Source organism: Ovis canadensis, chromosome 20 (genome assembly GCF_042477335.2).
Source record: "Ovis canadensis isolate MfBH-ARS-UI-01 breed Bighorn chromosome 20, ARS-UI_OviCan_v2, whole genome shotgun sequence".
In the NCBI taxonomy this organism is placed as follows: Eukaryota; Metazoa; Chordata; class Mammalia; order Artiodactyla; family Bovidae; genus Ovis; species Ovis canadensis.
Window position 1 is genome coordinate 22830458 of NC_091264.1, and position 13324 is coordinate 22843781.

The window sequence follows — 13324 nt, forward strand, 5'->3', positions numbered from 1 at the left end:
TGCGTGGACATGGGCCTGTGGCATGTGTTCTGAACATGTCACTGCATGCAGCACTAAGAACAGGATATCCTGTGTGTGTGTGTTTTTCATTGTGGCAGTGAGGGTCTTTGTAAGCATATGCGTGTGTGGTCTCTGTGTACCTCTGACTTAAATATGAGTTTGTGCCTCTTAGTACTTGGTTATATGTGTAAGATTACATTACTTCCAAGAATCAAGCAAACCAATTAGCAAATCCATTCTCCTTCTGTTAATTCTTTAGTTCTAAAGCAGAATTTTAGTGGATTTGAAGTTAGACTTTCTGCCTTTATTACAGAAACTTTTATATGAACATAATGGTTGAACTGCATTATTTGGCAGAGAATGAGGCAAGCAGACCTGAGAAAAGCAAAGACTTAGGAAGGAAATATCCTGAACCCTTAGATGCACTGCTGAGTATGTAACAGAAGGGTAGTTAATGCATTAGTTCCTTGATTTTTCTTTATCCTGGTAGCAATCAGGGACTCCTGTGTTGGAGTCAGGAAAGGGCTGGGGAAGAAGGGGTTGTCCTGAAATAGACTGGTGTGGTTGTACTTTTCCTGTGAATGAAGGATGCTTGTGCTTTGGGGGTATGGGGGTACCTTGATGCAGTCAGAATCATGGTTTACAAAAGCACGTGTCTTAAAGGTTAAAGTGGCCTCCCCTGTGTGGGGGCCTGTGTGGGTCTCTGGGTTAAATGTCCTTTTCTGTAATGTGCTGCCTACATGACTGCCCCAGGTCCACACCAGCAGCTCTCATGGGCGTCAGGGTCAAGTATGCACTCCCCTGCTGCAGTGCTCACATATGTCTAAGCATGTGTCCTGTGGGGTATGTGGGCCCCAGGGCCTTAGGATGCAGACCTGTGGCACCGCTAACTCACCATTCTCTGCATGTCTCATAAGCACCTAGATTCCTCTTTATTTTTCGTATTGTGGTTATCATGTATATGTGTCCCCCTCCCCACACAGCTCAGTGTATGTTTCTGTGCTCCACACATGTGTTGCTGAGGGACTGACAAGGGTTTCCATGTCATGGGATCCACATTTTTGTGTGTAGATTTCCTAACACCTGGGTTTTAGAGGCATAGGGAAGCCGGGCAGTTAGCAGGCGATTTGCAGTTCAGGAAGCTGACAGTGAAGCTGTGGCTGTGGCCCTCCCTTGTTTTGGACACTAGAGGGTTAACAGGCGGCTCTTCCGGTCCCCCCCACCAGCCTGTAGCTTCTTGTTGCTGTGGAGATGATAGCCCCGCCCCTGATGCAGCACCTGCCCCCCCATTGGCTGCAGTGGTGACTGTGGGGCTGAGGGGGGAGCCCAGGCCTGGGCAGCCATTCTGGAGCTGGAGCCCGAGCTTGGCATCCCCCCACTTTCATTCTCCTCTAGCTCCTCAGCCCCTCTCAATTCCCTGGCAGCAGAGCCTCAGCTTCCCTCCTCCGAGCTGCCACCCCTCCAGACTCAGAGCCATCCGAGCTTCCTCCGCGTTCACCTTCCCTCCTCCTCCTCCTCCTCCTCCTCCTCGCCCTGCCCTCACTTGGGAGTCTCCCGAGTGCCCACTGCCCATTCTACCTGCTCCCCTTCGTTTTTCCCCTTCCCCTTCCCCCTTCCCTTCTGACTCCTTGCCTCTGCAGTGCACGTGGAGCCAGCCCCTTCTCCCCTCCCCCCTGCCCTTTGCTGTCCCCAGGCTGCTTCCGCTTCCACTCCGCACAGGTCCCTTCCAGGACCTCCCCCTCCAGGCCAGGGAGGGGGTCATGGGAGGCAGTCCTGGCCCTCCAGACAGACAGGGCTTCCAGGAGTGGGGTCGGGGGGAAGATGTGCCCAGCTGAAAGAGGAGGAAAGCCTGCCTCTGGCCCATGACCTTTAACCCGACTTCCCCCTCAGCTGACCCCTTCCTGGGGGTGTGGGCACCAAGAACCTAGGTTCCGTGGCTCTTCGGTGTCCTTTATTCCTGGAGTTTTACTGATGCTCTCAGCCATGCCCCTTTGCTGACTGCCATCCCCAACCCCAGTCATGGGCCTGAGGCCCCCCACCCCGTCCCCCTCTGGGGGCTCCGGCTCAGGTTCCTTGCCCCCTCCTTCCCGCCGCCAGCCTCTCAGCCGCCGCTGCTCTTCCTGCTGCTTCCCGGGGGGTAGGTGAGGCTGGAGCTGAGGGGCAGAGGGAGGGGGCAGATGTGCTGGGGCCAGGGTGGACCCGGGGCTGCAGTGACCCCCTCCCACATCCCTGCCGGCCCTCTCCTCCCCTCCAGAATACCACTTGGGTCGCTCGAGGAGGAAGAGTGTCCCAGGGGGCAAGCAGTACAGCATGGAGGCCGCCCCCGCCGCACCCTTCCGGCCCTCGGTGAGTGAAGGCCCTGCCAGATGTGGCTCAGCTGGTCCCCTCCCCTCCAGTCCCAGCTGGAGCCCCTGGACTGTGAGAAAGGGGGCAGGAGAGGAAGAGTCTGTGCGTGCGTGTCCCCCCACCTCTTTGGTTTCCCCCTTCCTGGCTCTGCCCCCCCTGCTTCTCAGACCAGCCCTCCCACCTTCTCTAGGCTGGTGTGTGTGTGTTTGTGTGTGCACTCGCACCCGTGGGAGCAAAGGAAGACAAACTGGTAGCAGGGCTCCTGTCCCCTTTTTCTCACCCTGGAGACTTCCCTTTCCCCCCATCCCACTTTCATCCAGGGGCTCTTTACCAGCTGAGCAGTGAGCAGGTGGAACTGACCCTACCCCAACCCACCCCTGTCACCATTTCCCCCAACCCAGCAAGGCTTCCTGAGCCGGAGGCTAAAAAGCTCCATCAAACGCACGAAGTCACAACCCAAACTTGACCGGACCAGCAGCTTCCGCCAGATCCTGCCTCGCTTCCGAAGTGCTGACCATGACCGGTAAGGGGTCTGAAGTGGGCTGGACCAGGGTGGGATGATTTGGATGCAGAGTAGGGGGCTCTGGAGTACCCACTGCCCATTCTGTGGGGGCTATCAGAGTGTAGAGCTTGACGGCCTCAGATTGACTGAGAGGTGTTATGGGGCAGGGGCCAGAATGGAGGAGCAGCAGGAGGTGGGGAGTGGGGGGGAGGACGGGGAGCTGGCTGGAAAGGGGATGAAGGTGAAGCCAAGGAGGGGCTCTCCTGGCCGGGGAAGGATGGGCTCCAGGCTGGGGTGGATGGAGCTGCACAGAAGGACAGAGATGGAGTGACAGCCCGGGAGAGGATGGGGAAGGGGCAGTGGGCTGGGAGGGACCGGAGGATCCTGCGTGGAGGGTCCCAGGGAAGGGGGGCGGGGCGGGGCGGGGCGGCAGGTGCATGTGGCGTGTGTGGAGGAGGGCAGGCAGCACAGGTGTGCAGGTCCACAGCCCGGGGCGGGGCCGGGGGAGAGGGGCTGGAGGGTTCATCACCGACTGAGCCTGAGGAGGAAGGCCGCAGACAGGCCAGAGGGCACCGTCGCCAGGGCTGGGCTGGAAGGAAACCTCGTTTGCCCCTGGGGTCTGCTTCTTGGGGTCCCTCTTTGGGTTCCCCCCTCACCCGGTTCCTCCCAGGGGAGAAACCTGTCCTTCCTTACCCCCGTCTGGCCGCCCCCGAGGCAGGGCAGGTAGGGAGTTGGGCTAGGTGAGTCACACCTTCCCCTCCCCCTCCGTGTCCCTGGAGCTGGATTTGGGGCCGGCAGGGGGTGAGGGCCTGGTATTCCTGGCCGCGGGGGCGGGGGGCCGGGGGAGCGTCGCGCTGACGGCAATGGAGCCCAAGATGACGGGGCTGCTATAAATAGCTCCACGGAGGCTCCCACACCCGAGCTCCCCCTCCCTTCCCCACTGCTCTCTACTCCTCAGCCCCTCGCTGGCTCCCGGAGCTTGCGTCCTGTGGCTCCGGCCTCCACTCCCCTCAGCCTCAGCGATTGGGCCTTTGCTCTCCTGAGGGGTGCTCCCAAGTTCCCCCCGGCTTGCGCCCTGTGCCCTCAGCCCACGTTCCGGGGCCCCTGCTCGCCTCCTGCCGCCCCGTCTCTCTGCTCTTCTCTTTCCCTCCTTGTCTTCTCCTTTCCCCACCTCTCCCTCCCTAGTTCTCATTCCCAGACCCGTGCTCCTGTTCTGTTTTCTGCCCACAGCCTTCTCGTATTTCTTACTATTTTCCCTCACTCGTTCCCTCAATTTTGCTAAAATGTGTTCTGTTACCTCGTTCATTCTTGGATTTATTAAGTGCTTTTTAGGTAGTACCTATGTGGCAGGCCCAAAACAACATTTTCGTACTTCTAATTCTTGACTCCCAGGAATCAAGACTCCCACAGCTGTGGGGTCTTTTAGAGGGGTGATCACCTAGAAATCCCATCTAGAACTGTCCAAAGCCCACCTGTTTCCTTTTTTCCCTGCCATGGGTCATTTCTGGCTTGAGATATTTCTAGGTGTTCCCAGTATTCAAAACCCCGTAGGTGGTGGACTGTGGGGAGGGGCTCTGTCTCACACCTCTTGTGTCCTTCCCTGGACAGGCCGGGTTTCTGTGTCTGTGGGAAGTGGATGTAGGAGTGCTTGCCCCAGGTCTCCGCCATCCTAGAGCCCACTTGGCAATGAAGCCCTCTGGGTTTGTAAGCAGGCTGGGCCCTGATCCCCGCTCCTGGTCCCCCACCCTGCCAGGGCCCGGCTGATGCAGAGCTTTAAGGAGTCGCACTCTCACGAGTCCCTGCTGAGTCCTAGTAGTGCGGCCGAGGCCTTGGAGCTCAACTTGGATGAAGACTCCATTATCAAGCCAGTGCACAGCTCCATTCTGGGCCAGGAGTTCTGTTTTGAGGTACTGGGTGTGTGGGGCTGGGGTGGGCCCAAGGGTCAGGGTCCAGGAGAGGGAGGCAGAGAGGCCTGGAGAAGGTGGCAGAGGTGGGATGTCAGGCAAACAGAAGCCTCTGGGGCTGGGAGGAAGGAAGAATGGCCGGGAGGAAGAGATGGTGGGGTGATCCCAGCCTTGGGAGTCCTCTCCCTTCTAGAGCCCCTCTGACCCCACACCCCTCTTCAGGTAACAACGTCATCAGGAACAAAATGCTTTGCCTGTCGTTCTGCCGCTGAAAGGGACAAATGGATCGAGAACCTGCAGCGGGCAGTGAAGCCCAACAAGGTACTGCATGTCTGGGGCTCCAGACGGGGCGGGGTGATGTCCAGGGGGCTGGGGGCCTGGGTGAGAGGGGTGGGGGGCAGGTGGAGGAGTAGGAGGAGTCCCCCTGTCTCTTTTTGTTTTCTTCTGCCTTATGATGTTTCCTTTCCATAGAAATCATAGATTGAGAGCTGACAGGGCTCTGGAATGTCCTCCAGTGCATCTTCCCTGCAAGCAGGGATGTCCCCCTAATACCCTGACAGGTGGGCACCCAGCCCCCGCTTGCAGTGTTTCTGTAGGACACATAGATTGGTCACATAGCTGAATCTCGAGACCATGGTTTCTTCTCTGTACAACTGGTAGGAATGGGGTTGAAGTAGAATATCTCTAAGGTCCCTCTGGCTCAAAAATTCTGTGAGTCTGTGTTCTTCCCAGGAGAAATGCTCCCAGTTCCATCTCTGTGTCCCAGCTTCCAGTGAGCTCCTCTGTGGAGACCCTTGTTTGTCAATGTCCTCCTTAAAAACTAGACCCAAGATGCTGCAATCTTCCCCCCTGCAGAGTCCAGATACCAGGCTCTTTTCACACTGAAGCCTCACTGGTCATCGTCAGCTTCCAGGCCCTTTTTGCATTAACTGTAGATTCTCACCTTTTGCATTTATGCCTTTTTTTTTTTCCAGTTAACTTCTGATTGTCTTTGAAAGACTCCTCAGTTCTCCTGTTCAGATCCCACCTCAATATTATGGGTTCATCATTACAACTTTAGAAGTCTTTTCCCAGTGCAGGTCCCACCAACTGACGCATGAGCTCAGTCTGTACCGACTTCCTCTGGCTGCTGTAACAGCCGCCACTGACCAGGCTGCTTGAAATAACAGAATTTTGTTCTCTGGTAGTCAGGAAACCAGAAGTCAAAAATCAAGGTGTTGGCAGGGCCTTGCTCCTCTGGAAGCTCTAGGAAGAACCCTCCCCTTCCCCTTTATACCGTCTGGGGGTTGCCAGAAGTCTCCAGCATCCCTTAACTTATAGCTCCATCTGCAAAATTTTTACTTCCATCTTCATCTCCTTTCCGTGTATATCTGGTCTCAAAATTTCCCTCTCCACATAGACCCCAGTCATGGGATTTAGGGTCCATCCTAATCCAGTATTGACCACATGTCAATGTGATTTTATCTGCAAGGACCATATTTCCAAAACAGGTCACATTCCCAGGTTCCGAGTAGACCGAATTTGAGGGAGACAAGGTTCAGTTCCACACACACATTCTTAACCCTGTGATTGCTGGTCTCAGAGACTGGGTGTTTGACTGTCTCTCCTCTTTTGGTGTCTCTGGCTCTCTGGCCCTTCCCCTTCACCCACCCTACCCTGCCAGGACAACAGCCGCCGGGTGGACAACGTATTGAAGCTGTGGATCATAGAGGCTCGGGAGCTGCCCCCCAAGAAGCGATACTACTGTGAGCTCTGCCTAGATGACATGCTGTATGCACGCACCACCTCTAAGCCCCGCTCGGCCTCGGGGGACACCGTTTTCTGGGGTGAGCACTTCGAGTTCAACAACCTGCCGGCCGTCCGGGCCCTGCGGCTGCACCTATACCGTGACTCAGACAAAAAGCGCAAGAAGGACAAGGCAGGCTATGTTGGCCTGGTGACTGTGCCTGTGGCCACCCTGGCCGGGCGCCACTTCACAGAGCAGTGGTACCCTGTGACCCTGCCGACGGGCAGTGGGGGCTCTGGGGGTATGGGGGGATCGGGTGGGGGAGGGGGCTCTGGGGGTGGCTCAGGGGGCAAGGGCAAAGGAGGTTGCCCAGCGGTGCGGCTGAAGGCGCGTTACCAGACGATGAGCATCCTGCCCATGGAGCTGTATAAGGAGTTCGCCGAGTACGTCACCAACCATTATCGGATGCTTTGTGCGGTGTTGGAGCCTGCCCTGAATGTCAAGGGCAAGGAGGAGGTCGCCAGTGCTCTGGTTCACATCCTGCAGAGTACGGGCAAGGCCAAGGTGAGTGCTGGGCCCTCAGGACAAGGCCACCTGGGCATGGGCACTCGCTTGTGGGGACAGTAAGGGAAGGGCATGTGTGTCTTCATGAGCTTGGGTTGAACAGAGGCTGACCCCTGGCTCTTCCTGGACTCCAGGACTTCCTTTCAGACATGGCCATGTCCGAGGTGGACCGGTTCATGGAACGAGAACACCTCATATTCCGCGAGAACACGCTCGCCACTAAAGCCATAGAAGAGTACATGAGACTGATTGGTCAGAAATACCTCAAGGATGCCATCGGTACAGCCCCCCTGCAGGCCTTCTCCCCAAACCTACAGACACCCGGCCCAACGCTAAACACAGCTCCTCCAGACCCTAAGTCTACCTTGCCTCAGCCTGATGCTTCCAGACCCAGAGTCCCCAGCCTCTAGCCTGATTCTGAGATTTCCCAAACCCTAGTTGTCTCTGCCCTTTGAAAGTGTGACTGACCCCCACTGTGCCTCTAACCCTGCAGGGGAATTCATCCGTGCTCTGTATGAATCGGAGGAGAACTGTGAGGTGGACCCCATCAAGTGCACGGCGTCCAGTTTGGCTGAGCACCAGGCCAACCTGCGGATGTGCTGTGAGTTGGCCCTGTGCAAGGTGGTCAACTCCCATTGGTGAGACTGGGAACGCTGGGTTGGGGGGCCGGGGTTGGGGGAGTCGTGTGTTCATCTGTTCACCCATCTGTCCATCTTCAAAGAGACCCGAGAACCAGTTGTAGGCAGAGTGCTGCGCTCAGTGCTATAGAGCAGACAGAGAGCTGCGAGGCTTGGCCTCTGCCCTCAGAGGCCCTGCACCAGAGCAGGCAGGATATCAGAGATGCAGAAAGCCAAGGGGCAGTGTAGTATATGTTAAGTTCCAAGGAAGGGACCCTCCATCCTGCCTCCACACATAAGGTCAGAGAAGGCAGAGCTTGGAGATGAGCAGAGGCAGCTTCATGGGAGAGGTGTTCCTGGGCCGGGCTTAGAAGATGGGCCAGGTTCTGACCTATAGAACATGGTGGGTTGAGAAGCTGCCTCGGGAGAAGGCTGTGGAGACCCATGCGTGAGGGCAAGAGGTCCTGGGGCAGCAGGCAGAAGTGGTTTAGTGGAGCGTGTGGCTCACTTCAGTGGGGAACGGAGGGCCACGTGGTCCGACGGGGTGAGGAGAGTTAGCGTGTGAAGGCCTCACTGCCCGGTAAGGGAGCCTGAGTTCTCAGTAGGTCAGGGGACGCCTATGATGGTGTACAGTATCGTGACCATGAAGGTTAGGCCTTCGGTAGAGATGGGTGCAGAGGCAGCTGGATAGGGAGATGAAGTCCAGGCTAGTTGGGGGCTGTTGTTACTGTGTCAGGCATGGAAATCAGATCCTAAGTCAGGATCTGGCAGGAAAAGTAGAAAGGGGCCGCTGTAAGGACCCTCTGCGGAGAGGATCAGTGGGTGTCCTCAGCTGATTGGAAAGGAAGGGCTGTGTCCGTGGGGGTCCTGAGGCCGTGAGGCTGGTGGCTGGGTGACCAGTGGCCTCACTGACAGAACCAGGGAGTCAAGAGGGGGAACTCAGCGGAGGTTGGAGGTGTGGGAGCAACGCTCAGCTCTACTTTCCATGGTTCGAAGTTTAAGGTGTCAATGGGACATTGCAGAGGAGGGCCTGGGAGCTGGGGGCGTGAACACTGAGCTGTTCCAGGGACTGGGGCCATGCCTGGGGTGCCTCCATCCCCATTTCCCTGGAATCCAGAAGAGTTGGGGGGGTCCGAGCTCCCTGTACCTCGAGTGACCCTCCATCTCTCTCCCATCTCTGTCTCTCCCGGTGTCGTCTTCTCTTCTCCTGCTCTCCTCATCTCTCTGGCACATGCGCTGTCTCTCTCCCGTGTGTTCCTGTCCCCCACCTCCTCTCCCTCCAGTCCTCTCTCCGCCATCCATCCCCTACCGCAGCCCTCTTCCTCCTCAGCCCCCTGCCCTCCTCCTGCGCGCCCTCCCTCACGCCCTGTCACTCTCACCTCTGTCTCTGCACCCTCACCTCCTACCACCTCCCTCAGCATGTTCCCTGGAAGCTGAGGGTCTCTGGGGCTCAGTCCCGGTCTCTCTCTCTCTCTCTCTCTCTCTCTGTCTCCCCGTCCCTCCCTGCCAGCGTGTTCCCGAGGGAGTTGAAGGAGGTGTTTGCGTCCTGGCGACTGCGCTGTGCAGAGAGGGGCCGAGAGGACATTGCGGACCGGCTGATAAGCGCCTCGCTCTTCCTGCGCTTCCTCTGCCCGGCCATCATGTCACCCAGCCTCTTCGGGCTCATGCAGGAGTACCCAGATGAGCAAACCTCGAGAACCCTCACGCTCATCGCCAAGGTCATCCAGAACCTGGCCAACTTTTCCAAGTGAGGGAAACCTCAGGCTGGGGGTCGGGTGGGGCTGGCAGGAAGGGTCTCCTGAGTCCCTAGAGTCAGGCGTGGGTTGGGGCCTTCTGGGTGTGACCTGTACTTTCTGGATGCTTTGGCCAGGTTTACCTCAAAGGAGGACTTTCTGGGCTTCATGAACGAGTTTCTGGAGCTGGAGTGGGGTTCCATGCAGCAGTTCCTGTACGAGATCTCCAACCTGGACACGCTGACTAACAGCAGTAGCTTTGAGGGTTACATCGACCTGGGCCGAGAGCTCTCCACGCTGCATGCCCTGCTGTGGGAGGTGCTGCCCCAGCTCAGCAAGGTCAGCACGGGCCCCTTGGCAGGTCCTTAGGTCTCCAGAGGCTCCTGTGGCCCAGAGACCATCCCCTGGGCAGATTCTGCCACCCTTCTAATGCTGGACACGTCATGGCCACTTCCCGGGCTCAGACACCTTCCCCCTTCTGAACTCTGAGGCCCCTGGGTAACAGCCTCCCCCTTCTAGGAAGCCCTCCTGAAGCTGGGCCCGCTGCCCCGGCTCCTCAATGACATCAGCACGGCACTGAGGAACCCCAACATCCAGAGGCAGCCGAGCCGGCAGAGCGAGCGGCCCCGGCCTCAGCCCGTGGTGCTGCGGGGCCCTTCGGCCGAGATGCAGGGCTACATGATGCGGGACCTCAACAGGTGAGCCCCGGGAGTCCCCGGCTGTGCCCTAAGAGCCCACACGTCTGTCCCAGATACACTCCTGGGTCCGTGTGCCTCTCTCGAGGACTTGAAAGAAAGGAAAGAGAAGCGATTTCTTAGAGAAAACTGTAAGGAGACAGGTCCAGTCAGTGGTTAGGCTAGAGCCTGTTCAAGTCAGAGGAAGCCAGCAGCGCAGAGCACCCCCTGCCAAAAGCATCCCTTCAGCTCCACGCGCTGTCAGCCTGGGGGCCCTCGGCCTGCCCCAGGCTGGGGCTCGGCCAGGACACTGGGACCACCCACCTGGTGTCAGGACGTTCAGATGGCTCTGTCCTAGTCCCCGCCAGGACCCCGCAGACCCTGCCTGCTCCGGCCCCCCCTCGCAGGGCCTTCCCTCCGCCGCCGGGCACTGCCCGCCCTGCCCCTCCTCTCCATGACACCATTCCCATCCGCCACCCCGCCCACCTCCACGCGTCCGACCTCTGCCCCCTCTCTCCTTCTCTGCCTGTGCTCGCCCCTCTTGCATCTTTCTCCAGCTCCATCGACCTTCAGTCCTTCATGGCTCGAGGCCTCAACAGGTGAGGGGCTCTGCGCTCCCCCGCCCTCTTCTCTCTGCCGTCTGCCGCCCACTCCCAGCCTTCTCCATGCACCCTCATCTCCCCCACGTCTGCCCAGACCTGACCTGATCCCTCCTCCTGTTGCCCCATCTGCCCCCGCTGCTGGAGGCCCGTCCCACCCTGTTTCTCTCGCACCTCTGCCATCCCGCCTGCCGCCCTCTCTCCCTGTGGCCCCCTCTTCACCCTGGGCCTTTGCTGACCACAGAGGCTCACCTGCCGGTGGCCCACTCTGACCTCCCACTCGTGTGCTCCCTTCCCTTCCCGCAGCTCTATGGACATGGCTCGCCTCCCCTCCCCAACCAAGGAGAAGCCCCCACCACCACCGCCTGGTGGGGGGAAAGACCTGTTCTATGTCAGCCGCCCACCCCTGGCCCGGTCCTCCCCCGCCTACTGCACGAGCAGCTCAGACATCACAGAGCCGGAGCAGAAGATGCTGAGTGTCAACAAGAGCGTCTCCATGTTGGACCTGCAGGGCGATGGGCCCGGCGGCCGCCTCAACAGCAGCAGTGTGTCCAACCTGGCGGCTGTTGGGGACCTGCTGCACTCGAGCCAGGCCTCCCTGACCGCGGCTTTGGGTCTGCGGCCTGCACCTGCTGGCCGCCTCTCCCAGGGGAGCGGCTCGTCCATCACGGCGGCTGGCATGCGCCTCAGCCAGATGGGCGTCACCACAGACGGTGTCCCTGCCCAGCAACTGCGCATCCCCCTCTCCTTCCAGAATCCTCTCTTCCACATGGCCGCTGATGGGCCAGGCCCCCCAGGGGGCCACGCAGGGGGCGGCGGCCACGGCCCACCCTCCTCCCACCACCACCACCACCACCACCACCACCACCGAGGCGGAGAGCCCCCAGGGGACACCTTTGCCCCGTTCCATGGCTACAGCAAGAGCGAGGACCTCTCCTCAGGGGTCCCTAAGCCCCCTGCCGCTTCCATCCTTCACAGCCACAGCTACAGTGATGAGTTTGGACCCTCTGGCACTGACTTCACCCGTCGGCAGCTCTCACTCCAGGACAACCTGCAGCACATGCTGTCCCCTCCCCAGATCACCATTGGTCCCCAGAGGCCTGTCCCCTCAGGGCCTGCAGGCGGGAGCGGTGGTGGGGGCAGTGGCGGGGGCGGTGGGGGCCAGCCGCCCCCTTTGCAGAGGGGCAAGTCTCAGCAGTTGACAGTCAGTGCTGCCCAGAAACCTCGGCCGTCCAGTGGGAACCTGCTGCAGTCGCCAGAGCCGAGTTATGGCCCTGCCCGCCCACGGCAGCAGAGCCTCAGCAAGGAGGGCAGCATCGGGGGTGGCGGGGGCGGCGGCGGCGGCGGCGGCGGTGGCGGCGGGGGACTCAAGCCCTCCATCACCAAGCAGGTAGGACAGGTGGGAGGGCCGGTGGGGCAGCGAGCGGGAGGGGAGGAGGAGACGGCTCGAGGGGAGCACGACAGTCTGTGGACTGAAGTCACAGTTTCCTCACCTTTCGTCCATTAAGCAAAGTGCATACGGGGCCTGCTTTGCTCCTCGTGCTATTCTGGGCACTGTGTGCTTGTCAGTTAACAGATAGGCCTCCCTGTCCTCTTGGGGCTCCCAGGAGAGATGTGATGAGAACAGCATTCACGAGGGGATCAGTGGGGGGACCCCAGTCTCCTTGGGCCGTGTTCCCTGCCTCTGAAAGCGCCCGCCTCCTTCCACCTTCCCTCTCCCCTCCTGCCCCAGCATTCCCAGACGCCGTCCACGCTGAACCCCACGATGCCGGCCTCCGAGCGAACGGTGGCCTGGGTCTCCAACATGCCTCACCTGTCGGCTGACATCGAGAGTGCCCACATCGAGCGGGAAGAGTACAAACTCAAGGAGTACTCCAAGTCTATGGATGAGAGCCGACTGGACAGGGTACGGGGGCCCTCCCTGCCCCGAGCCCTGTCATTACTCACAAGGCAGGCTTCTAGTCCCTTCCAAGGGCAACACCTGGGGCCAAGTAGTTATGAGAAGAAAGGACAAAGACCCGATCCCTTCGGAGAAGCCCTCAGTCTCTCAGGGGATCCAAGATACGATCAGTCCATCGAAAAGCCCTTTTCAGCTCTGTTTTGTGGGTTCCACACATGGTAGATTGTCGGGGGAGGCATGCTCTGTATTAGACTGCATCCATGTTCCTCCCCAGGGAGAGCGTAAGCCCTTGGGTCCTGTGACTTCTCAGGAGGGAAGTTACTGCAGCAGCAGTGGGAGCCGATCCACTGGGCAAAGGCAGGGCAGTTATACCACGAGCCATGCGCGGCTTCCCCAGTCATTGTCCCATAGGCACCGGTGACAGAGGGGTAGCCATCAGTGACAGAGGGGTAGCCATCAGAGGTCCAGTGCAGGGAAGTGGCACACGTAGGGAAGACTGTCCAGATTCTCAGCTGCCGGTGGCCCCAGGCAAAAGTAAGCCGAAGCTCTGGCCTTTACTCACTTAGCAGAAAGCTGTTTGGGACCCATTGCTACAAGGACCCTAAAGAAGAGGGAGACTGCAGGGTTAAATTATACATATAGGACACATGATTCCAACTGGAGGAGCAGAGATGTTTTTGGGGAGAAGTAGTCTCTGAGCAAAGATAGATGTTGGGATTGATGTAGATAGACTTGAGCTAAGAGAATGTCTTTAGGGCT

The 13324-nt window shown here is 58.9% G+C and overlaps 1 protein-coding gene across 6 annotated transcripts in view; it reads left to right on the forward strand.

Annotated features, from left to right (window-relative positions):
* SYNGAP1 (synaptic Ras GTPase activating protein 1) overlaps nucleotides 1-13324 on the forward strand; it is a 29950-nt gene that overhangs the window by 9382 nt on the left and 7244 nt on the right. For 5 of the 6 annotated variants that reach the window (XR_011251356.1, XR_011251354.1, XR_011251355.1 and 2 more), the window contains exons 4-15: nucleotides 2255-2346; nucleotides 2748-2869; nucleotides 4602-4755; nucleotides 4975-5073; nucleotides 6416-7042; nucleotides 7177-7321; nucleotides 7536-7680; nucleotides 9170-9406; nucleotides 9530-9731; nucleotides 9912-10090; nucleotides 10972-12055; nucleotides 12398-12571. Coding sequence is in view for 3 of the 6 variants with exons in the window: in XM_069563992.1 (XP_069420093.1) it covers nucleotides 2255-2346; nucleotides 2748-2869; nucleotides 4602-4755; nucleotides 4975-5073; nucleotides 6416-7042; nucleotides 7177-7321; nucleotides 7536-7680; nucleotides 9170-9406; nucleotides 9530-9731; nucleotides 9912-10090; nucleotides 10972-12055; nucleotides 12398-12571 (3260 nt within the window). In the remaining 3 variants the exon portion in view is untranslated. Of the gene's footprint in view, nucleotides 1-2254; nucleotides 2347-2747; nucleotides 2870-4601; nucleotides 4756-4974; nucleotides 5074-6415; nucleotides 7043-7176; nucleotides 7322-7535; nucleotides 7681-9169; nucleotides 9407-9529; nucleotides 9732-9911; nucleotides 10091-10623; nucleotides 10666-10971; nucleotides 12056-12397; nucleotides 12572-13324 lie in introns of all 6 variants that reach the window. The other variant, XM_069563993.1, reaches the window with a different exon arrangement.